We start from the raw sequence: 24,104 nt of genomic DNA on the forward strand, positions 1-24,104 counted from the left end.
GATTTATATTTTATCCTAAACTGAAGGAATGCCTGTCCAGTCATTGTGTCCAGCATATCGGACTGTTACATATTAGTTCAAATTAGGTCTCACTTCCAGTGGTGAATATGTTGAGAAGTAACTAAGTGATCATTGTGTCTATTTAAATAAATGTGTCTATCAGAATTACTTCGCAAGGTGAACTGTAGATCTGGACATAGAGGGAACTAACTTGGTTGCGTAACTATGTACTGCCATGTTCCAGTTAAAGTTGTGCATGTTGTTACCTGACAGTGCAAGCATGCCTTTAATGAAATAAATTTATTGGCAGTGAGGAGGAGAAGGCAGTGACAGTGCAGATGGCAAAGGTAACAAAACATGCAGGGCAGGTTTAAGGCCCAAACAGCTCAAGCCACCCCATGGGATGCCAGGCTGAGAGGGTGCTACAGGTTTTACAACTGTAATATTTCTGTACAGGACACATCACAGTTGGTAGCAGCTGGAAGAGTCATCAGGGGCACCCAACTGCAAGGTTTATGTATTGTACTTACCACAACATGTGGAAAAAGGGTAAGGGGGAGGCACTAAATTATAAGTTGTTTGTGTGGAAAAGGTTCTCAAAGCAGCCCTGAGAATGCGTAAGCAAAATGTTAAATATCCTATTATGTGCAAATTTCAGCAGGAGGGGCATGACACTGAGATGTGTGGAACTGAAGTATTCACTCCAAAGAAAAAAACAATGGATCTTCCATTGATAATATTAGCAAATGTGATATCTGATAGCAGTTTATATGACACTGTGAAAAATAGGATACATCAACTTTGCAAAAACTTTGTAGCTAACGTTTTCTTAAGCAGACTTCAAAGCTAGAAAAGGAACTGCTTCAAGGGGAAGGCATAGGTTCAGGGACAAGGAATGGATAGCAGGCTGAATAGTGATGTGATTTAAGGTGCCAAAAACCTCACCTGAAAGCCATTCACTGTAATGTGCTTTCATTCAAGAGATAATGTGTTTGGAAAGTGGACAAGATGAAGATAGGTACCATCTGTGAAAATGATGGCATTTTGCAGAACAGCATGATAGCATGTGTATAAGGCTGCTAGCTGATAGCTGTGGAACACTGGTTCAATCTCGGTTAGAAGTGAATTTTTGTATTCTATCTTTTTCTGTATTCTTGCTCTGCTTTCTCTTCTGATAACCATCTTCACAACAAAATAGACATCAAAGAGATCAAATATAATATATCTAAAAACAAAGATGATGTGACTTACCAAATGAAAGTGCTGGCAGGTCGACAGACACACAAACGAACACAAACATACACACAAAATTCAAGCTTTCGCAACAAACTGTTGCCTCATCAGGAAAGAGGGAAGGAGAGGGAAAGACGAAAGGATGTGGGCCCTAAGGGAGAGGGCAAGGAGTCATTCCAGTCCCGGGAGCGGAAAGACCCACCCTAGGGGGAAAAAAAGGACGGGTACACACTCGCACACACACACACACATCCATCCACACATACACAGACACAAGCAGACATATTAAAAGACAAAGAGTTTGGGCAGAGATGTCAGTCGAGGCAGAAGTGCAGAGGCAAAGATGTTGTTGAATGACAGGTGAGGTATGAGTGGCGGCAGCTTGAAATTAGCGGAGATTGAGGCCTGGTGGATAACGGGAAGAGAGGATGTATTGAAGAGCAAGTTCCCATCTCCGGAGTTCGGATAGGTTGGTATTAGTAGGAAGTATCCAGATAACCCGGACGGTGTAACACTGCGCCAAGATGTGCTGGTCATGCACCAAGGCATGTTTAGCCACAGGGTGATCCTCATTACCAACAAACACTGTCTGCCTGTGTCCATTCATGCGAATGGACAGTTTGTTGCTGGTCATTCCCACATAGAATGCATCACAGTGTAGGCAGGTCAGTTGGTAGATCACGTGGGTGCTTTCACACGTGGCTCTGCCTTTGATTGTGTACACCTTCCGGGTTACAGGACTGGAGTAGGTGGTGGTGGGAGGGTGCATGGGACAGGTTTTACACCGGGGGCGGTTACAAGGGTAGGAGCCAGAGGGTAGGGAAGGTGGTTTGGGGATTTCATGGGGATGAACTAAGAGGTTACGTAGGTTAGGTGGACGGCGGAAAGACACTCTTGGTGGAGTGGGGAGGATTTCATGAAGGATGGATCTCATTTCAGGGCAGGATTTGAGGAAGTCGTATCCCTGCTGGAGAGCCACATTCAGAATCTGATCCAGTCCCGGAAAGTATCCTGTCACAAGTGGGGCACTTTTGTGGTTCTTCTGTGGGAGGTTCTGGGTTTGAGAGGATGAGGAAGTGGCTCTGGTTATTTGCTTCTGTACCAGGTCGGGAGGGTAGTTGCGGGATGCGAAAGCTGTTGTCAGGTTGTTGGTGTAATGCTTCAGGGATTCCGGACTGGAGCAGATTCGTTTGCCACGAAGACCTAGGCTGTAGGGAAGGGACCGTTTGATGTGGAATGGGTGGCAGCTGTCGTAATGGAGGTACTGTTGCTTGTTGGTGGGTTTGATGTGGACGGACGTGTGAAGCTGGCCATTGGACAGGTGAAGGTCAACATCAAGGAAAGTGGCATGGGATTTGGAGTAGGACCAGGTGAATCTGATGGAACCAAAGGAGTTGAGGTTGGAGAGGAAATTCTGGAGTTCTTCTTCACTGTGAGTCCAGATCATGAAGATGTCATCAATAAATCTGTACCAAACTTTGGGTTGGCAGGCCTGGGTAACCAAGAAGGCTTCCTCTAAGCGACCCATGAATAGGTTGGCGTACGAGGGGGCCATCCTGGTACCCATGGCTGTTCCCTTTAATTGTTGGTATGTCTGGTTTTCAAAAGTGAAGAAGTTGTGGGTCAGGATGAAGCTGGCTAAGGTAATGAGGAAGGAGGTTTTAGGTAGGGTGGCAGGTGATCGGTGTGAAAGGAAGTGCTCCATCGCAGCGAGGCCCTGGACGTGCGGGATATTTGTGTATAAGGAAGTGGCATCAATGGTGACAAGGATGGTTTCTGGGGGTAACGGACTGGGTTTGACTTCCTTATACACAAATATCCCGCACGTCCAGGGCCTCGCTGCGATGGAGCACTTCCTTTCACACCGATCACCTGCCACCCTACCTAAAACCTCCTTCCTCATTACCTTAGCCAGCTTCATCCTGACCCACAACTTCTTCACTTTTGAAAACCAGACATACCAACAATTAAAGGGAACAGCCATGGGTACCAGGATGGCCCCCTCGTACGCCAACCTATTCATGGGTCGCTTAGAGGAAGCCTTCTTGGTTACCCAGGCCTGCCAACCCAAAGTTTGGTACAGATTTATTGATGACATCTTCATGATCTGGACTCACAGTGAAGAAGAACTCCAGAATTTCCTCTCCAACCTCAACTCCTTTGGTTCCATCAGATTCACCTGGTCCTACTCCAAATCCCATGCCACTTTCCTTGATGTTGACCTTCACCTGTCCAATGGCCAGCTTCACACGTCCGTCCACATCAAACCCACCAACAAGCAACAGTACCTCCATTACGACAGCTGCCACCCATTCCACATCAAACGGTCCCTTCCCTACAGCCTAGGTCTTCATGGCAAACGAATCTGCTCCAGTCCGGAATCCCTGAAGCATTACACCAACAACCCTACAACAGCTTTCGCATCCCGCAACTACCCTCCCGACCTGGTACAGAAGCAAATAACCAGAGCCACTTCCTCATCCTCTCAAACCCAGAACCTCCCACAGAAGAACCACAAAAGTGCCCCACTTGTGACAGGATACTTTCCGGGACTGGATCAGATTCTGAATGTGGCTCTCCAGCAGGGATACGACTTCCTCAAATCCTGCCCTGAAATGAGATCCATCCTTCATGAAATCCTCCCCACTCCACCAAGAGTGTCTTTCCGCCGTCCACCTAACCTACGTAACCTCTTAGTTCATCCCCATGAAATCCCCAAACCACCTTCCCTACCCTCTGGCTCCTACCCTTGTAACCGCCCCCGGTGTAAAACCTGTCCCATGCACCCTCCCACCACCACCTACTCCAGTCCTGTAACCCGGAAGGTGTACACAATCAAAGGCAGAGCCACGTGTGAAAGCACCCACGTGATCTACCAACTGACCTGCCTACACTGTGATGCATTCTATGTGGGAATGACCAGCAACAAACTGTCCATTCGCATGAATGGACACAGGCAGACAGTGTTTGTTGGTAATGAGGATCACCCTGTGGCTAAACATGCCTTGGTGCATGACCAGCACATCTTGGCGCAGTGTTACACCGTCCGGGTTATCTGGATACTTCCTACTAATACCAACCTATCCGAACTCCGGAGATGGGAACTTGCTCTTCAATACATCCTCTCTTCCCGTTATCCACCAGGCCTCAATCTCCGCTAATTTCAAGCTGCCGCCACTCATACCTCACCTGTCATTCAACAACATCTTTGCCTCTGCACTTCTGCCTCGACTGACATCTCTGCCCAAACTCTTTGTCTTTTAATATGTCTGCTTGTGTCTGTGTATGTGTGGATGGATGTGTGTGTGTGTGTGCGAGTGTGTACCCGTCCTTTTTTTCCCCCTAGGGTGGGTCTTTCCGCTCCCGGGACTGGAATGACTCCTTGCCCTCTCCCTTAGGGCCCACATCCTTTCGTCTTTCCCTCTCCTTCCCTCTTTCCTGATGAGGCAACAGTTTGTTGCGAAAGCTTGAATTTTGTGTGTATGTTTGTGTTCGTTTGTGTGTCTGTCGACCTGCCAGCACTTTCATTTGGTAAGTCACATCATCTTTGTTTTTAGATATATTTTTCCTTCGTGGAATGTTTCCTTCTATTATAACCAGATCAAATATAATTAATTTCATATTTAATATACTGCAAACACATACAGATTTATACATGATCTTGTGTTTTATAATTTTTAGAGTAACCAGGCGCTTCAGTAAGATACTGTGCACATTTGGCTATATCACTGCTGGCACTATTGTGTTTATTTTCAATGGATCATATGGAAACTGATATTGTCCATATTCCAAGGATGATCTCCCTTTATGAAAACCCACCAGTGTGAACAGTTTTAGCCTATGCTATGTGGCACCTTAAACTACTCACCACTCTGTTTTATGATCCTCCAACCTAACCTGTGTTCTTCCCTTGTTATTAAAATTGTTCCAGCCACAAACTTGAGAAGTTCTTGACCCACCTGGATAGTTGTGTACAGATGAAAGTGAGTAGGACCATGGCACCCCCGTCACCCATAGACCCCAGGGTGACCAGTAAAGCAAGCCAGCAACTGGGGAGTGGGAGCTACGTGCTTATCTGAGCCCATAGTGAAGGGTGCCAGCACGGCCAGCAGTGATGGCAGATAGAGAGGAGAGGCTCTCGTGATGGAGATCTGGCTTCCACCCCCACTGATGGCAGTGCCTGCACAGTGCTGTGGCAGGCTGCAGGAAGCAACACACTGTTATTGCTGGTGAAGCCCCGACCACCACAGTAAGAAGGTTTGCTCAACCCTCATAGTGGCCAGGGCTGACGAAGAACAAGGCATCAGGACCACAGGCCCTGGACTCATCGTGGGACACAACTGGTCCTGGTGGCATGCCACAAGTCAATCTTCGTTGCAAACCATAAAGACACGGCAACAGCACTGGTTGTGGATGGTGGCCAGAATCCAGTGACAGAGCCACCCAAACCTCCTGGACCAGACTGGTGAACTGGGTGCAAACCGTGGAAACAGTGACTGGCATTACTGAGGGGGGCCTACCAGGGAGCAAAAGGTTGAGCAGTGCCAATGGCTGATGCCCGTGCAGGAACCTGGCAGGACTCTTGACCCCAGCTGGCATTGTTCTGTAAGAGCTCAAAAAACTGTGAGAGCCTCATCAGCCAGGAATTCTTCCACTTGCACATCTGTGTCTTCAATGTTTGGAGTAGGGATCCTGTCTCACCATTTGGCTGCATATGGAATGGAAGTGCTGTGACATGGCAAATTCTGTTCTGTATATAAAAGTCCTTGAAAGGTTGCACTATGAACTGAGCACCATTGTCCAAAAGTATGGTGCAAGAAGCCTTCTTTGAGAAAATCTTCAAGAGAGCCTTAACAGTTGCATCTGCTGTTTACTGTTCTGGACAGGCAGTGAATGACAAAATGCACTATATTGTACTAAGAAAAGTGTCAGTGGCCAATAACCAGAAAGTGATTAAAAAAGGACCAGTGCAATTAATGTGGATTCCTTTTAAAGGCTGTGCAGGAACCAGTCGTGAAAAAACAGTGTTCGTTGCCACCTGCTGACTCAAACACTTGGGGCAGGGTGCAACAAGGTGTTCCACCTCCAGATCAATTCCCAGCCAAAATACATGGTATTACGGCATCATATTTGTGTGAAAGATCCCCCAGTGATCCTGAAGTAATAAGTGGAAGACCCTCTGCCACAGAGCTGCTGGAACCATGACAAGGGGAGTAAACCCTTCTATTGACAGGAGAGTAATGCCGTCCAAGAGGCAGAGGTGATGGCGCAATGCATAAAAATTCCGAAGCAGGCCTGATGTCTGGCTCAGTGGATGGTCAGGGCCCATGTTGCATAATGATTATGACCTGCTGGAGCACCAGATCAGCAGCCACAGCAAATTTAATGTGGGAACTGGTGATGGGCAAACCATCCATCATATGCCTCACCTCTGTATCCAGTTGAAAACATAGCAGTTCCATCTGGCCAGATGAGGATTCAAGGCCCATAGGGAGCCAGGACAGAGCACATGCATTTGCATGTTGAGATGTGTGATGAAAATAGTTCTCATAATTATAGCAGGACAAGAACAGAACCCAACACTGAAGGCAATGAGCAGTTTTGTATGGTAAGGATTCTGTCAAACTAAACAGTGAAACCTAGGACTTATGATCACTAATTAAATGAAATTTCGCATCATACCAGAACAAATGAAATTTTTTATGGTATAGACGATAGCAAGAGCTTTTTTCACTAGGGAATAATGCTAATGAGTTGATTTGCGTGTTTTTGGCAATAAAGGCAATAAGCTGGTTGGAGCAATCTGAATGGCAATTGGCCAAGAGCATCCCCACCCCATACTAGGATGTGTCTGTGGCCAGAACCTGATGTTTGCCAGATTAAAATGTTGCAAGATACGGCACAGAGTGAATACTATCCATAAGCAAAGCATGCTCACAAGCTGCGGACCAAACAAAAGGAGCATATTTCCAAAGCAACAGATGCAATGGGTGGGGAATAGTAGCCACTCTGGGAATAAACTTGTGATAGTGTGCAACTTTGTGGAGGAATGCCTGAAGTTATTGTAAGCTAGATCCATAGGGAAAAACTGTAATGGTGGCACCATGTTGCTTCATGGAGCACACACTCTTCTGGGAAATTTCATGACCTAAATAAAGAATGGAAGGTTGGAAAAAGTGAGACTTATTGAGATTACATTTAAAGCATTCAGCCTACAGAACAGTAAACAAAGAACAGAGGTTATGTAGATGATCATCCGAGGTAGCATCTGTCATGACGATACCATCAAGATAATTAATGCAATGGAGAACAACCATCATAATCTGTTCTAAAAAATGCTGGAAGATGACAGGCACACTGGCAACCTTAAACATTTGACACTGATGCTGACAGATGATGAAAGTCATATTAACTCCAAGAACTGTTTTGATGCTTCGTCTAATGGGGTATGAGGGTAGGCTTCAGACAAGTCGATTTTCGGAAAGAATTTTTGAGCAACTGTTCCAGGCAATGCAGGGGTAAGTGTGCATTAATAGTGACATTGAAGTCACTACAAAGCTGAAGCTAGCTGACCAGATGACTTCTTTATGATAATGAAGTGTGTAGCCCATTCTCTTCTCTTGAGGAAATTGGTCAAATCACTTCCAATGAAGTAAAGCAATCCAGCTCTGTCTTAAACTTGTCATGTAAAGCACCTGGTACTGACCATGTCCAAAAACGTGAAGGCAGTCAAAGGGTTTTAGGATGATTTGTGGTGCAAAATTGTTTGCACAGTGTAACCCTGGGGCATAAACGTCAGAAAACTTGGAACACATGGAATTCCATTTGTGATAAGGCACTTAGCCTGACACTAGATGCCCTGCATCCACAATAACAAAACAAAAAGTAGCAAAGGCATCTAAGCCACACAGATGTTCAGCATTTGCATTGTTAACAACCAAGCATGTAATGGAATGAACAATTGCATTGGCCATCAGTTGGCTGAGAATAGGAATCTGCAGTTTGTTACAGCTTACCAATCGATGCTTGATGTGTGCTAATGTCTGTGACTTGAATAGGGACACAGCTGCCACAGTGAGTTGTAGTAGTAATGGCTGATTTGTCAACTGCATTTCAATGAAAAGTTTGTTCTGGCTTGCAGACAATGTCAAACACAGTTATGAAACATTATAAATATCAACATCCAATGATAGTATTCATGCAGTGACTCCTGCGGGAGGGGGGAAGGGTACATTTTGACATACAGCTGCTATGTGACAGAGGGTCATGAAAATGTGGCATTCACTGTTCCTGCTGCCGACAATGCATTTGTTCGTGTTGACCCAGTTGGCTTGTTTGTACTGTGCCTCTCTCCTCTTCACCCAGTGTACTAGGCTCCATGCACTGGGCTGCATGCTGTCAAGATTGGCAGCATAACCCCAAGCCACCAATTGTCAGCCCACGGTGTGGGAAACCTCAAATGACTGTGCAATAATCAAAATCTCTTCCAACATTCGAAGCTTAAGGGCACATTGACAAACCTCCTTATATGGGGCTGAATGAATGATCATGTCTTTGCCCGCGACATCCCAAAACTTAGCTTACAACTGAGGCCTTGAAGCTGATCTGCCCAAGTGCAATATGATTGCTGTGCTTGTTTGTGACATTCGTTGAATTCAGCGCACACAGCAACCACATACATATGCTTGCAGTGATGAGAGGACAGCAAATTACATGCATCGTCAAAAGAAAGTGACTCTGGTTCCTGCAGAGGAGCTAACTGGTGCAGCAGTTGATGTATACGAGGTAGTAGGCAGTATCCATGATAAGAAATGAACTTTACAGACCTTGTCAAATGCTCAGAATGCCACAAAATTTAGGTGAACCCACTTCTTCTTAGCATCCCAGTTTACTGTGGTTTCAGCACGGGTGAACAACCGGTGGCTGAACATGGGTCAGGATAGCCAACAACCACTCCAATATCTACATCTACATCTACACCCATACTCCGCAAGCCACCTGACAGTGTGTGGTGGAGGGTACTTTGAGTACCTCTATCAGTTCTCCCTTCTATTCCAGTCTTGTACTGTTCGTGGGCTCTAATCTCTCTGATTTCATCCTCCTGGTCTCTTTGTGAGATGTATGTAGGAGGGAGCGATATACTGCTTGACTTCTCGGTGAAGGTATGTCCTCAAAACTTCAATAAAAACCCACACCGAGCTACTGAGTGTCTCTCAAACAAAGTCTTCCAATGGCGTTTGTCTATCATCTCTGTAATGCTTTCGCGATTACTAAATGATCCAGTAAGAAGCGCGCTGCTCTCCGTTGGATCTTTTCTATCTCTTCTGTCAACCCTATCTGGTACGGATCCCACACCGGTGAGCAATATTCAAGCAGTGGGTGAACAAGTGTACTGTAACCTACTTCCTTTGTTTTTGGATTGCATTTCCTTAGGATTCTTCCATTGAATCACAGTCTGGCATCTGCTTTACTGACGATCAACTTTATATGATCATTCCATTTTAAATCACTCCTAATGCCTACTTCCAGATAATTTAGGGAATTAACTGCTTCCAGTTGCTGACCTGCTATATTGTAGCTAAATGACAAAGCATCTTTCTTTCTGTTTATTCGCAGCACATTACACTTGTCTACATTGAGATTCAATTGCCATTCCCTGCACCATGTGTCAATTCGCTGCAGATCCTCCTGCATTTCAGTACAATTGTCCATTGTTACAACCTCTTGATATACCACGGCATCATCCGCAAAAAGCCTCAGTGAACGTCTGATGTTATCCACAAGGTCATTTATGTATATTGTGAATAGCAAAGGTCCTACGACACTCCCCTACGGCACACCTGAAATCACTCTTACTTCGGAAGACTTCTCTCCATTGAGAATGACATACTGCATTCTGTTATCTAGGAACTCTTCAATCCAATCACACAATTGGTCTGATAATCCATATGCTCTTACTTTGTTCATTATGTGACTGTGGGGAACTGTATCGAATGCCTTGCGGAAGTCAAGAAACATGGCGTGTACCTGAGAACCCGTGTCTGTGGCCCTCTGAGTCTCGTGGACGAATAGTGTGAGCTGGGTTTCACACAATCATCTTTTTTGAAACCCATGCTGATTCCTACAGAGTAGATTTCTAGTCTCCAGAAAAGTCATTATACTCAAACATAATACGTGTTCCAAAATTCTACAACTGATCAACGTGGGAGATATAGGTCTATAGTTCTGCACATCTGTTCGACATCTCTTCTTAAAAACAGGGATGACCTGTGCCCTTTTCCAATTCTTTGAAACGCTATGCTCTTCTAGAGACCTGCGGTACACTGCTGCAAGAAGGGGGGCAAGTTCCTTGGCATATTCTGTGTAAAATCGAAGTGGTATCCCATCAGGTCCAGCGGCCTTTCCTCTTTTGGGCAATTTTAATTGTTTCTCTATCCCTCTTTCATTTATTTCGATATCTACCATATTGTCATCTGTGCAACAATCTAGAGAGGGAACTACAGTGCAGTCTTCCTCTGTGAAACAGCTTTGGAAAAAGACATTTAGTATTTCGGCCTTTAGTCTGTCATCCTCTGTTTCAGTACCATTTTGGTCACAGAGTATCTGGACATTTTGTTTTGATCCACCTACCACTTTGACATAAGACCAAGATTTCTTAGGATTTTCTGCCAAGTCAATACATAGAACTTTACTTTTGAATTTATTGGACGCCTCTCGCATAACCCTCCTAACACTACATTTCGCTTCGCATATTTGTTGTTTGTCTGCAAGGCTTTGGCTATGTTTATGTTTGCTATGAAGTTCCTTTTGCTTCCGCAGCAGTTTTCTAACTTGGTTGTTGTACCACAGTGGCTCTTTTCCGTCTCTTGTGATCTTGCTTGGCACATACTCATCTAATGCATATTGTACAATGGTTTTGAACTTTGTCCACTGATCCTCAACGCTATCTGTACTTGAGACAAAATTTTTGTGTTGAGCCATCAAGTTCTCTGAAATCTGCTTTTTGTCATTTTTGCTAGACAGAAAAATCTTCCTACCTTTTTTAATATTTCTATTTATGGCTGAAATCATTGATGCAGTAATCACTTTATGATTGCTGATTCCCTGTTCTGTGTTAACTGTTTCAAATAGTTCAGGTCTGTTTGTCACCAGAAGGTCTAGTATGTTATTGTCATGAGTCGGTTCTCTGTTTTACTGCTCAAGGTAGTTTTCAGATAATGCACTTAAAAAGATTTCACTGGATTCTTTGTCCCTGACACCCATTATAAACTTTTGAGTCTCCCAGTCTATATCTGGCAAATTAAAATCTCCACCCAGAACTATAACATGGTTGGGAAATCTACTTGAAATATTTTCCAAATTTTCATTCAGGTGCTCTGCCACAACAGCTGCTGAGCCAGGGGGCCTATAGAGACATCCAATTACCATGTTTGAACCTGCTTTAACCACGACCTTTACCCAAATTTTTCACATTTTGGATCTCTGTCAATTTCCTTTGATACTATTGTACTTTTTATCGCTATAAACACGCCTCCCCTTTCACTGTCCAGCCAGTCTCTGCGGTATACATTCCAATCTGAGTTTAGAATTTCATTACTGTTTACATCTGGTTTCAGCCAACTTTCTGTCCCTAGTTCCATGTGGGTGTTGTGACTGTTTATTAATGAGAGCAGTTCTGGGACCTTTCTATAGACGCTCCTGCAGTTTACTATTAGCACATTAGTATTGTTATTCCCTGTTGCATTTTGCCTACTGCTAACTTTCGCGTCTCAGAAGATGTCTTGTCGGGCCTAGGGAGGGAATTCTCTAACCTAAAAAACCCACATGTGCACTCCACAAGTACTCTGCTACCCTTGTAGCCACTTCCTGCATGTAGTGCATGCCTGACCTATTCAGGGGGACCCTACATTTCTCCACCCGATAGTGGAGGTCGAGAAATTTGCACTTCAGATCTCCACAGAATAGTCTGAGCCTCTGGTTTAAGCCTTCCACTCAGCTCCACACCAGAGGACTGCAATCGGTTCTGGGAACAATACTACAAATAGTTAGCTCAGATTCCACACCACGAGCGAGGCTTTCTGCCTTCACCAACTCTGACAACTGCCTGTATGTACTGAGGATGACCTCTGAACCCAGACAGCAGGAGTCATTGGTGCCGACATGAGCAACAGTTTGCAGTCGGGTGCAGCCAGTGCTCTCTATCGCTGCCAGCTGGGCCTCCTCCACATCTCGGATGAGACCCCCTGGCAAGCAGACTGAGTGAACACTGGCCTTATTCCGTGACCTTTCCGTGCTATCTTCCTAAGGGGCTCCACCACCCGCCTAACGTTGGAGCTCCCAATCAGTAATAAACCCCTCCACCTGTGTGCCTGCTCAGACCTTGCTGAAGGAGCAGTCACATGTCCACTCACAGGCAGAGCGGGCGATACCACGCGGCCAGCCTCCACATTGACCCTCCGCCTCGTGTGCCGTGAACGCCGCTGAACCCGCCACTCCCTTTGGGGAGAGGGTGGCCCAACCGTGCCCGGTGCCCGCGAAGATGTCTCGACAGCAGGGACCGTGGGTGAAGCATGTAACATCTGGGGTGTACCATGTGATGCACCAGACTCCCCACTGCTGCTACACTCTGAGGCAGCAGCCTGAAGACGGCTGACTGCGGCCATCAACATGTTCAGTTGTTCGCAAACAGTGGCCAGCTCCTCCTACATCTGTACACAGCAGTCACACATCCTATCCATCCTAAGAAATCAATTTACTGTAGAGAGGTAATCAACTTTTAACTAGACTGCTAATTCACTAAAGCGGCTGATAGCTGACTAAACTGTGGTTACTAGACACTTCTTGTTGAAAACAATGAAAATAAGCACTACCTGTCTCTGGACTGTATTCAAAACAAACACTAGCACTACTGGCACTACAGCTGACTAAAGGGACTCTCTCTGGCTGTATTCAAAACAAACATGAAATCTATGGAACACTATTACTAGTACTCGAAAATTAAAGCTTTCTAAAGGCAAAAACACACGGAAGAAGAAGTGACAAGTAAGTAAAATACAGTTAATACTTAAATTAACGTAGCTTGCTGCACAGCAGATGTGAAGCAGACGGCAGTTACGACGACACTGTCGTATCCAACTGCTGTTTTCACAGGAGTGACTGGAGTAAAGCCTCCATGCACTAGCTGAACAGCAAAGAAACCATGGAATCCAAAACATATGAAAATTTGTCCCTCACTCATTGCAACTTCTGTTCTAGTTAGGAACACAAGGAAACACACAGCCATGAAAGACGTACAATTTTAATGGGTCACAGAGTGACATCAACTAGAATACATGAAATTAGTTTGCATGTCAAGTCACATTTAGCATCTGAAGGCTCAGAGGCCCATACGTTTTGTTATAAAAATGGTATCCATGACAGATGTTATTGGTGTAGTGCTGCGTGCACACTGTGGGCCTGATGAAGGTGGTTGGTGATAACTGACAGAGCTTGTCTGTTTCTGATTGTGACATACTGTACTCTTTTATGTGGATAGGACGTGGTTAGTGCCATTGTGGGATTGTATGCTTCATAGGAATCAGTTTTGCTAGAGAGATGTTGAATAGTATACCGTAAAGTGCTTTGCTTCCACTGCACAAAACAAGTGACACCAAGATCTTTCAAAAACCAAAATGATTCTCACAGAGAAAGTCATCTGTTCATAGTAGGTAGTTAATTAGCTGTAGGTTAGTGACTTCTTGCTCTATGCTACAGAACTTAAACCTGAGTGTTACCATCTGTTAATGTGTTCTGAAAGAGTTCCTTTCAGTAGAACAATAGCAGGCCATCTTAGTTCTGGATTTTCTTTAGCTAAAGAAGAATCCGTTGCAAAAGTATGCTTCTTAATTTAATATTGATAGTTTCTTCTTGTACTTAAACAAATTGTAGTGCAAATCATAGTTTCTCTGTTATTCTAGACTTATGTGAAACACAATAATGAATGATACTTCCATTTCAGTACCTGAGGCTGTAATCTGTTACAGGTCTGGGGAGATGCTGCAGTGCAGATATTTTTTGCATTGAGTCCAGCTTGGGGAGGTCTCATTACTCTTGCATCCTACAACAAATTCTCCAACAACTGTTACAAGTAAGAATTTAAAAAATGTTCATGTCTTTACCCTGTTGCATCAGAATTGAAGGCAGAGTAAATTTTTGTATTGAATTAACCATTGGGGTATTGCAGTATTGCAAGCACTGAGTCCACTGTTTGCTGACAAGTGGTCAGTGCTTTGACTGTTTAGGGGAAAGACTAGGAAGGTAGGTAACAGAGAGCAACAGATACCATCACTTTTCCTTTAGTTTTTTTCTTTTCACTATTGTGCTTCATAAAATTGATCATAACTGCCAATGATTCTACTCAATTTAGGACATCAAGATAAAGTAGAAGTTCCACTAATGTGGTGAATATTAGGTGTTGTGGAATTTATCACTAGCTCTTTCTTCCTGAGTAACTGCTACCTCAAGGTAAAGTAGTTCATTAATACTGGTAAATTAGTTCTCAAGTAAGTGACCAAGTCAACATGTAACAGTTAGTGGTAAGAATTCAATTAAAGGGTTGTGATGATTGAAAGTAATTTCCTATTCACCTGAAGCCTGAGGTTATAATGGTCTTAAGGTAGATGAAATTGACTGGTTGGTGGGTGTGACACATATTGGCAATTCAAGAAATGTTCCTGTTAGTCTGAATCACAAAGTATGAAAGACCATCAAAGAACCTGAGGGCATTTTAAAATGTTCAGGATTTCCTTTCAGGGAATTCTTGGATATCATTTCAGAAATAACCTTTTGTATGATAACACCGTGCAAAGACTAGCTCATAACAATCTGAGCAATAGATCACTACTCATTGTAAAGCTGACATGTTGAGCTGCAGACAGGCACAACAAAAAGACTGTTACACATTTACACTGCTGCTCAATGTGACTGTTGTATTCCAATCCCACCTGCCGGAGAAGGCAGTCATGTTTGTGAGGTGTGCTTGCTTGTATGTGTATGTTTTCTTTTCTGAAGAGTCATTCCAATCCCGGGAGTGGAAAGACTTACCTTAGGGGGAAAAAAGGACAGGTATACACTCGCACACACACACATATCCATCCACACATACACAGACACAAGCAGACATTTGTAAAGGCAAAATGACTCCTTACCCTCTCCCTTAAAACCCACATCCTTTCGTCTTTCCCTCTCCTTCCCTCTTTCCTGATGAAGCAACCGTTTGTTGCGAAAGCTTGAATTTTGTGTGTATGTTTGTGTTTGTTTGTGTGTCTATCGACCTGCCAGCCTTTTCGACAAAAGCTCACATGTCCAGCAGTCTTTTTGTTGTGCCTGTCTGTGACTCAACATCTCCTCTGTATCATGAGTGGCAATCTCTCCTTTTCATAGTATTGTCATTGTTTCATCCTGGATTTTCCATTGTTCTATTCCAGTAATACTTATTTTAATATGCATCATTGTATTCATAATTCAAATACAAGGCAACAAAAGCAGTTTCATTGCTTTAAATTGTGGTTTACATGACTGTGGAAATGAATTTCCTATCATAATTCCAATATGGATCTCTTTCACATTATGAAAGTCCCCTGAGCTGTCCAAGAAAGCAACACTAGAAACTCTTTGAATCTGTTTTGATTTCAGAGTATTCCAGATATATTTGTTATAAGTGAACAATGTAAGATGTATACCTCAAATCCACAATTAAAATACCATCTTGGAATGTCAACAATATTAGGAAAAGGATAGACTGCTACTCACTGTAAAGATCGCACACTGAGCTGCGGACAGGCACAACGAAAAGACTGTTATACATTTAGTTGTTGGTCAAAGTCTTCTTCAGTAGGGTGCAACACATCTTTTGTGTTTTACTCTCACTGGTTCAGTGTGACTGAGTCAGTTGATACTGCGGTAAGACACTGGACTTGTATTTGAGAGGACAGTGGTCCACCTCTACTGACCTTGTAGTCAACAAGACCTGAAACTCTAATTTTCCTCCCTCCCTTCCTTCTGTGTGGTATCTTTCAGATGTGGTAAGTTTCTAGACAGATTGAAATACTTGTTAATAAACCTCCTTACATGAAGGGGTTACCAACTAGTTCCCTTGCTATGGGTTTTTAGAAGGTTTTTAAGAAGACAGTGTATGTCAGCAGTAATATATCTTTGTATCAACAGAAAATGCAGTTTATTAATTTGTGTTTACGACATTTGCAGATCAAATGATACATAGAGGGCAGTAGGTATTTAATTCAGTTTAACAAAAGTGTTCTGTGCTTCACATGTATTTAAGCTGCAGCAGTGCAGAATTAAGGAGAAAGTCTGCTCTCATGGAATTTTTGGTGAAGAATAATAGACTGGTTTAAAATAGAGCTTCAGCTTTCACTTAGTGAATACTCAACAGAAACAGAGTTTCCACTTCAATAATATTTCCTTAACTAACATACAGAAAGGTGTAATTATTCTGCAGGTTACATTTTCTGTAGGCTTCCTGCAGAACTGAAGAATTCACAATTTGCAAATCTTAGGTGAAGAGCTTCCTTATAGTGCATTCCTCACAGTAGCTTAAAGCTTTTCATTGTAATTTGTTATTAATTTGTATATGCTGTCTCAAATCTTTTGTTACCGTCTTTTATTTCAAGAGCCTTTTGTGAGTTATATAGTTATTTACTGCATGATCAACTATCATTACCTGACTACATACCATGGAACATAAGAAAACAAATAAACATAATATTAAATAAGAAAAGATAATTGTCCACCATGTAATGCTGGTGTTAAGCACAAAACAAGAAGTGGAACATTGTAGCTCAGCATATAAATTGTTGTTCTTATTTAGAGCAAACCGATACACAAAACTACATTTTCCTGTTCCTAGGGGACCTTCAAACTCTCTTGTGAGCACATGACTGGCAAACACAAGGTCCTGAGGCTTTGCAGTAGTATTTTCCTTCATAGTCGGCAAGTATAATCTCTCACTATCCTATATACTCCCCCCTCCCACTAGCTCAGCAAGTGATGGCTGTGTACAGACATAGCAAACCTGTGGTTTCTGATCTGTCAGTTGATCAGTTCTGTGAGTCCTATATTACTGTAAACGCAAGGTGTGATTCAGCAACAACTGTCTATTACTTTAAACTCAAGATGTGATTCAGCAATAACTGTGAGGATATAATGGTTTAGTTTTGTGTGTTTCAGAGAGCAGGGGTCTTAGCTTTATTGTTCAGATTGTGAGGGTCGTACAAACCACTACATGTATGTCAAAATGGGAAACTTGCTGTAACTCTGTTGTCGAAGGTTTATTCAGGCAAGCTGGTCTCTGTCTGGGTGGACAGCACAGACCCTTAGGTGTTCATGGAAACATATATGGTTCCTCATAAGGCAATTAAATAACCATCAGCACCCATGCAACTATAAGGACTTGGCAGAATAGTCTTCCTGTGATTTCATAGGGAAAATCATACCTTGGTCACTGCAACAGATTATAGTGTAAGACAGTCATACTTAGGATAAAGAGAGAAGAGGTCTCTTAAGAAAGTATTGCCCTTCTGAATCAGCAAAGCTTTTGGTATAAAATATATGAAAGATATTTGCAACAGGGCACCCTTGGTTGTAACTGGTACATCTCCCAAGGCAGCCACATTTCTGCATTCTAAGAATTTTGGTCAGCATGCCATAGCAAACACAATATGCTCAACTTCACTAAAGACACCACGGTTTCCAGAGACATCTCAAAACTGCAAAAGGAGTGGCAAATGGAAGTCATAACAGTAGATAAAAATGTGATGAGAACAGTGAATGGTGTTCTACAGAAGACTGAGACCTCCAGCCTAACATTCAATTCATCCATCTTTTCAGAGCAGATCTAATTGGATTTACGTGTAACAAATGCAGGAAAGACACCCTCAAAGCAGCGTCATGATGTTCAGTGCCAGGCTTCAAAGCAAATTGCTCATGTAGTCACCATGCTTGGAGTAGGAATTTACCAGTATTTTATAAGAAAAGGAAATTCAAGAAATCAAAATAATTTCAATTAGGAAGGAAAAAGTCTACAATTCCTTGCAGTATTCTGTTATTGTATCTTTTGTTACCACTCTGAGAAAAGATATAGTAAAGTAAGTGCTGACATGCAAACACAGGCAACAAATATTTATTTAATTACATCTTGGGTTGTCGGGTGTTCTGCCGGATATCAGCGTCGTACTTGCACGATATTTCGGTCACGTAGCTTGTGGCCTTCATCAGGTGCGACCTGAGACTGCTCCTCAAGTGGACCTGGTCCAGTATTTATGCCTATGGCCTTCCCCCTCCACCAACGGCTGCAGGCGCTTCCTCTGTGGTCTGCACCCATTCCCTGCGACCTGCTGGAACGTTGCTGCTCCGTTTTCCGTCCGCTGCGGTTCTAGGTGTTCCCTCTGCGGTCCGCACCCACCAAACCCGCTCCTGGGGGTTTCATCTACGGTCTGGGGTACCAAGCGTTCCCCCTGCGGTCCTCGCCCGCTCACCACGACCTGTTGGAGCGTTGCCGCTCCGTTTTTCGTCCGCTGCGGCTCTGGATGTTCCCTCTGCGGTCCGCGCCCACCAGTCCCACTTCTGGGTGTTCCATTTTCAGTCTGGTGCGCCTGGCAGTCCGTCAGGGGCTCGTTTTCCATCTCCATGTCTCTGGTTCTTCTGTTTGTGTAGTGTTGCAGCTGGCCCCGTTGCTCCTTTAACAATTCCAGAGCCGGATCCCAGGCTCTGCTTAGCTGGTACCCTGTGTCACAGTTCATAAGATCGTCAGCCATTTTAATTTCTATCGATTCTCTTATAACACTGTCCCAAAATCTGGGTGTTTGTGCTAGAATCTTGGTATCCTCATACTTCATGGCATGATCTACTTCTAGACAGTGTTCAGCAATGGCTGACTTAGTCACCTGTCTTAATCTAGTGTGCCTCTGATGTTCTTTGCACCTGATCTCCACAGTTCTTGTCGTCTGGCCAATGTAGGACATGCCACATTGACAAGGTATATTGTAAATCCCTGGTTTTCGTAACCCCAGGTCGTCTTTGACACTCCCCAGCAGTCCCCCGATCTTGTTGGATGGACAGAAAACACACTTGATATTGTGTTTACGGAGGATCCTACTGATTCTGGCAGAAATAGAGCCAGCATAGGGCAGATATGCCACCTTCTTTGCTTCATCTTGGTCTTCTTCAGGAACCTGTGGTATAGTGGCTGGTTGGAGTGCCCTCTCAATTTGTCTGTCCGTGTATCCATTCTTGGAGAAAACTGATTTGAGACGTTCTATCTCTATAGGTAGATTCTCTTGGTCTGACAGGGCACATGCTCTGTGGACCAAAGTCTTCAGAACCCCATTCTTCTGTGCAGGGTGGTGACAGCTGCTGGCCTGCAGATATAAATCGGTGTGTGTTGGTTTTCGGTACACACTGTGGCCAGTTGATCCATCTGCTTTCCTCTGGACTAGTACATCCAGAAATGGCAGCTGGCCATTCTTCTCCAGTTCCATGGTGAACTTGATATTAGGGTGGCATGAGTTAAGATGTTCAAGAAACTCATTGAGCCTGTCCATCCCATGCGGCCAGATCACGAAGGTGTCATCCACATACCTAAAGAAGCATGTGGGTTTAAATGTGGCTGTCTCCAATGCCCTCTCCTCAAAACTCTCCATAAACATGTTGGCAACCACAGGGGACAGTGGGCTGCCCATAGCTACACCTTCAGTTTGCTCGTAATATTGGTTTCTGTACAGGAAATACGTGAATGTCAGTGTATAACTGAACAGGTCCAACAGAGCACCGTCAAATTTCTCTGCAATCAGTTCTAGTGAGTCCTTCAGTGGGACCCTAGTGAACAGCGATACCACATCAAAACTAACCAAGATGTCCGAATCTGTGATGTGCAGTTGCTTGAGACGTTGCAGGAAATCTTCTGAGTTGCGGATGTGGTGAATACATTTCCCCACATATGTGGGTGAGGATATAGTTGGTCATTGCGACTAGGAAGGAGGTTGTTGGAGTCCATAGGGTGTCTGGAAAGGTAGTGTTCAATACCAGTAAGGCCATGGACATTATAGTGCGATTAAAACTACTTTGTACTTGACAGCTAGCCAAGTGCGTGAGCGTGAGTCAGTGCGGGCCAATCGCACGCTGACGTTCAGCATCCCTCCCCTGCATAGTTGCCACTGCTTATGCGTCATGGTTCAGTACCTGCTAACACCTGATCTTGTGCACATTGTGTTGTGTGAACTGCATTATCTCAGTGTTTGCTTCTCCTTTGTTTCCACTACGAGTGTGTGATAAATTACTGTAGTGACTTCTGTGTACAAAATATCTGAAAATAAAAAGTGTGGTCGTCCTAGAGTTCGTAGTCTGAAATCATCTTCGAAGAAAGTTGGGCAAGGAATAGCATTGAGAGGACAATCGTGTGAATACGTCTGCAATGTAAGACAATATTTTGAGATGGAAAGGGAGAAGGAAGGGCCTCTTCTTCCCATTAATAAGGTAGTCGAGAGGACTGGGGTAGCATTAAGAATAAGCAGAACAACCATTATAAACATAGGCAAAGAGCAAAATGAAAAACTGAATACACATTCCGGGCCATCAAATCTTAACTCCGAACCGCCAAGTCTAGAAACTCTGAGGAAAAAATGACGCGTTGAGAAACATGTGACGAACGTTGATTCTTTTGCAGACATTTGTATGGATATTATCGCCAGAGAAAGCATCTGACGTTACAAAAAACTGTATGTAATGCTTAAAGAAGCTGGTCTTTTTGTTGGCAGTAAGTCATCTCTTCGGCTAGTTTTATTAAACCTAGGATTTAATTACGAAAAATTTAAGTGGTCATATAGTTCTCTTGGAATGGCAAGGTATTGCTGCTTGGCGATGCCGATTTTTGTAGCAGGTAAAGGACATTGAATTCGATGATTTAGTGTGGCTAGATGAAACATGGGTGAATTCAGGTCATACACTGAAGACAGGTTGGTCTGACGGATCACAAGAAGGAATGGCAATACCTGTTGGCAGAGGATGCAGAATTATTGTTGTTCATGCAGGTACCACCCGTGGGTTTGTTCCTGGCTGTTTACATGTTTTCAGGTCAAATAAAACCTCAGATTTTCACGAGGAGATGAACCACGCCACCTCTTTACGATGGTTTGAAAATTCACTGTAACCGAATTTGGAGAAACCGTCATACATCATTATTGACAATGCACCATACCACATTGTTCTAAAGGACAATCTTCCAGAAAAGACGAAATGATACAGTGGTTATGGCGAAATAATATACAAGTCGATGACAGAATGAAGAAAGTGGAACTATTGGAACTTGTGTCACAACATAAGCCACGATACCCGACATACGTTGTAGATGAAGTTGCCAACAAACATGGACATCCTGTAATTAGATTACCTCCCTATCATTGTCACTTTAATACTATAGAGCTAATATGGGCCCAAATCCAGGGGTACATAGCATGTGAAAACAAGACATTCAGGCTTTCAGAAGTGGAAAGACTTTTACGTGAAGCTGTTTCAAAAGTAACTGTGGAAAACTGGAGTAATGGTGTAATACATACAAAAGCTGTCATTCAGGAGGCATGGAAGAACAAATCCTTATTGGAAGATAGTGTTTCTGAATTAATTATTGCCATCGGGGAGTCATCTGAAAGTTCTAGCGACACAGATATAAGCGGCGTTTTCGTGCTGTCAGGCACAGAACACGTCGAGTGATGGTAAGTTGCAAAAAAATAAAAAAAAATTGTACCTTTTGGTGGTGTTGGTCTCCTTGTGTTGGTATTTTGAGTTTTGTGATTTGTTGCGAAATTCATGGCACAAGACAAAAATGTAACTAACGGTGGTATATGTGCTGCTTTCTCCCACCCTGCGTAAGTTATATCAGCACTTCAACGGTACGCACAATACTATTCTTGTCTTGGTGAAACTGTAGCACCCACTCACTTCCAACAAGCTCTAAAAATAAATTCAAACCTTTCCGAAACTTTTTCTCGCTTTGACCCCCCACAAAAAATGTAAAGGGAAAAAGTTTGTCCCTTACTACATTTCTGATGTTGTTTGGAAAAAGTTCCACATCAGACGTGAGATTTTAATTTATTACTTCACTATTACTGGCTGTATTGCTCAGAAAGTTTGCAAACATTATCAAACTATGCCACTGAAGCCAACATTAAAATTTTGTTGTTGTACGACACATGGTTTAGAAGATAGGGAATGATTAAGTAGTGTGAAAATTCAACTTTTCGTAAAAAGTTAAATATTTCTCTATTTCAGTAGCACAAAATTTTCACTCAGTTAAAAAAAGTGTCAGAAGGTAGTTCTCATATCACTCTACCATGTACAGTTGCCAAATTATAAAAAACACTACATCCATTTCATTACAGCGGCAGCTGGCAACATTGAACGGCCACTCAGTGAACTGTCAAGTACAAAGTAGTTTTAATCGCACTATAGGAATGTTAGTGTACAGGGAGGTGGTATCAACAGTGATGAGCAGAGCACTGTGCCATAAAGGGACAGGAACTGTGGAGAATCGGTGGAAGAAATTATTGGAATCTTTCATATAGGAGGATAGGTTCCGGGTAATAGGTTGAAGGTGTTGGTCTACGAGAGCAGAGATTCTCTTAGTTGGGGCACAGTAACCAGCCACAATGGGTCATCCTGGGTGGTTGGGATTATGGACTTTAGGAAGCATGTAGAAGGTGGGGTGCAAGGAGTGGTAGGGGTAAGTAAAGCGATGGACTCTTCCTTGCGGTTCAAAACAATGGTGGTGGAGCCTTTGTCTGTAGGTAGGATTATAAGGTTGGGATCAGTTTTTAGATGGTGGACTGCAGTTCTTTCTGCAGATGTAAGGCTAGTTTGCATATTGAGGGATTTGTGGAATGTGGTGAGGCAAGGTTTGAGGTTAAGAAACTCTGGAAAGTTAACAGGGGGTGGTTTGGAGGCAGTAGGGTTGGATCATAGTTGGATAGAGGAGTGAACTGAGTTAGGCAAGGTTCAATACTGGTCTTTGGTTGAGTCTGGCTGATTGGGTTGGTGGCGAAAAAGTGTTTCCACTGTAGGGACCGGGAGAAGGAGAGAAGGTCTTTAAAAAGTCCTGCATGATTGAATTTGGGAGTGGGGCGAAAGCTGAGGCCTTTGGAAAGGACTGATATTTCTGTGGGAGTAAGGCTTCTGGAGGAAAGGTTCATGATTGTGTTGCAGGTCTGTTTAGGTTCTGGATTCCATGTGGTGATGGGAGGGAGTTTTGAGGGTGGGGTAAGTGTAGTAGGTCTGCGAGACAGGGTTTGTCAGCTATGAGGGGACATGGGGGAGGTTTAGAGGTTGTGGTAGAGGTGGTGGACAGTGGTACTCCGAGGCGGGAATAGGAAGTGAGCATGATGGAGAGCTTTTTGAGGTGGCATTGTGCATGTTGCTCCAGTTCCTGCAGGGTAAGAGTTTCAATGTTTGTTATTGGTTCCAGGAATTTGGGATTTTACTTTTTATTTCTCTCCTTTCTGCTACTTCCCCCCCCCCCCCCCCCCCGCCCATTCTCTTCAGCCCTCCGCCTAAACTGCAGCACTTCACCGTCTGCCACACCTACCATACTTTCCCTCCCCCTCCCCACCCCAGTCTCCTCCTTTCCCCCACCCAGTTACCAGCCTCATCATGCACTGGTGCTGCTTCTCACAGTGTGGTTTCAGTAATCTGAGACTGCAGACGTGTATATAAGTTACGTTTGTGTGAGTATGTGTTTGTGTTTGTGTGTGTGTGTGTGTGTGTGTGTGTGTGTGTGTGTGTGTGTGTGTGTGTGTGTGTGTATGTCTATTGCTTACAAAGGCCTTAAT

At 43.7% G+C, this 24,104-nt stretch overlaps 1 protein-coding gene across 1 annotated transcript in view; it reads left to right on the plus strand.

The window, feature by feature from the left end:
• LOC126095008 (sodium- and chloride-dependent glycine transporter 2-like) overlaps positions 1-24,104 on the plus strand; it is a 584,984-nt gene that overhangs the window by 465,751 nt on the left and 95,129 nt on the right. Inside the window, exon 6 of the mRNA XM_049909667.1 lies at positions 14,256-14,359. Within this exon, the coding sequence (XP_049765624.1) occupies positions 14,256-14,359 (104 nt within the window). The remainder of the gene's footprint in view (positions 1-14,255; positions 14,360-24,104) is intronic.

Source organism: Schistocerca cancellata, chromosome 8, assembly GCF_023864275.1.
Source record: "Schistocerca cancellata isolate TAMUIC-IGC-003103 chromosome 8, iqSchCanc2.1, whole genome shotgun sequence".
NCBI classification, from domain to species: Eukaryota; Metazoa; Arthropoda; class Insecta; order Orthoptera; family Acrididae; genus Schistocerca; species Schistocerca cancellata.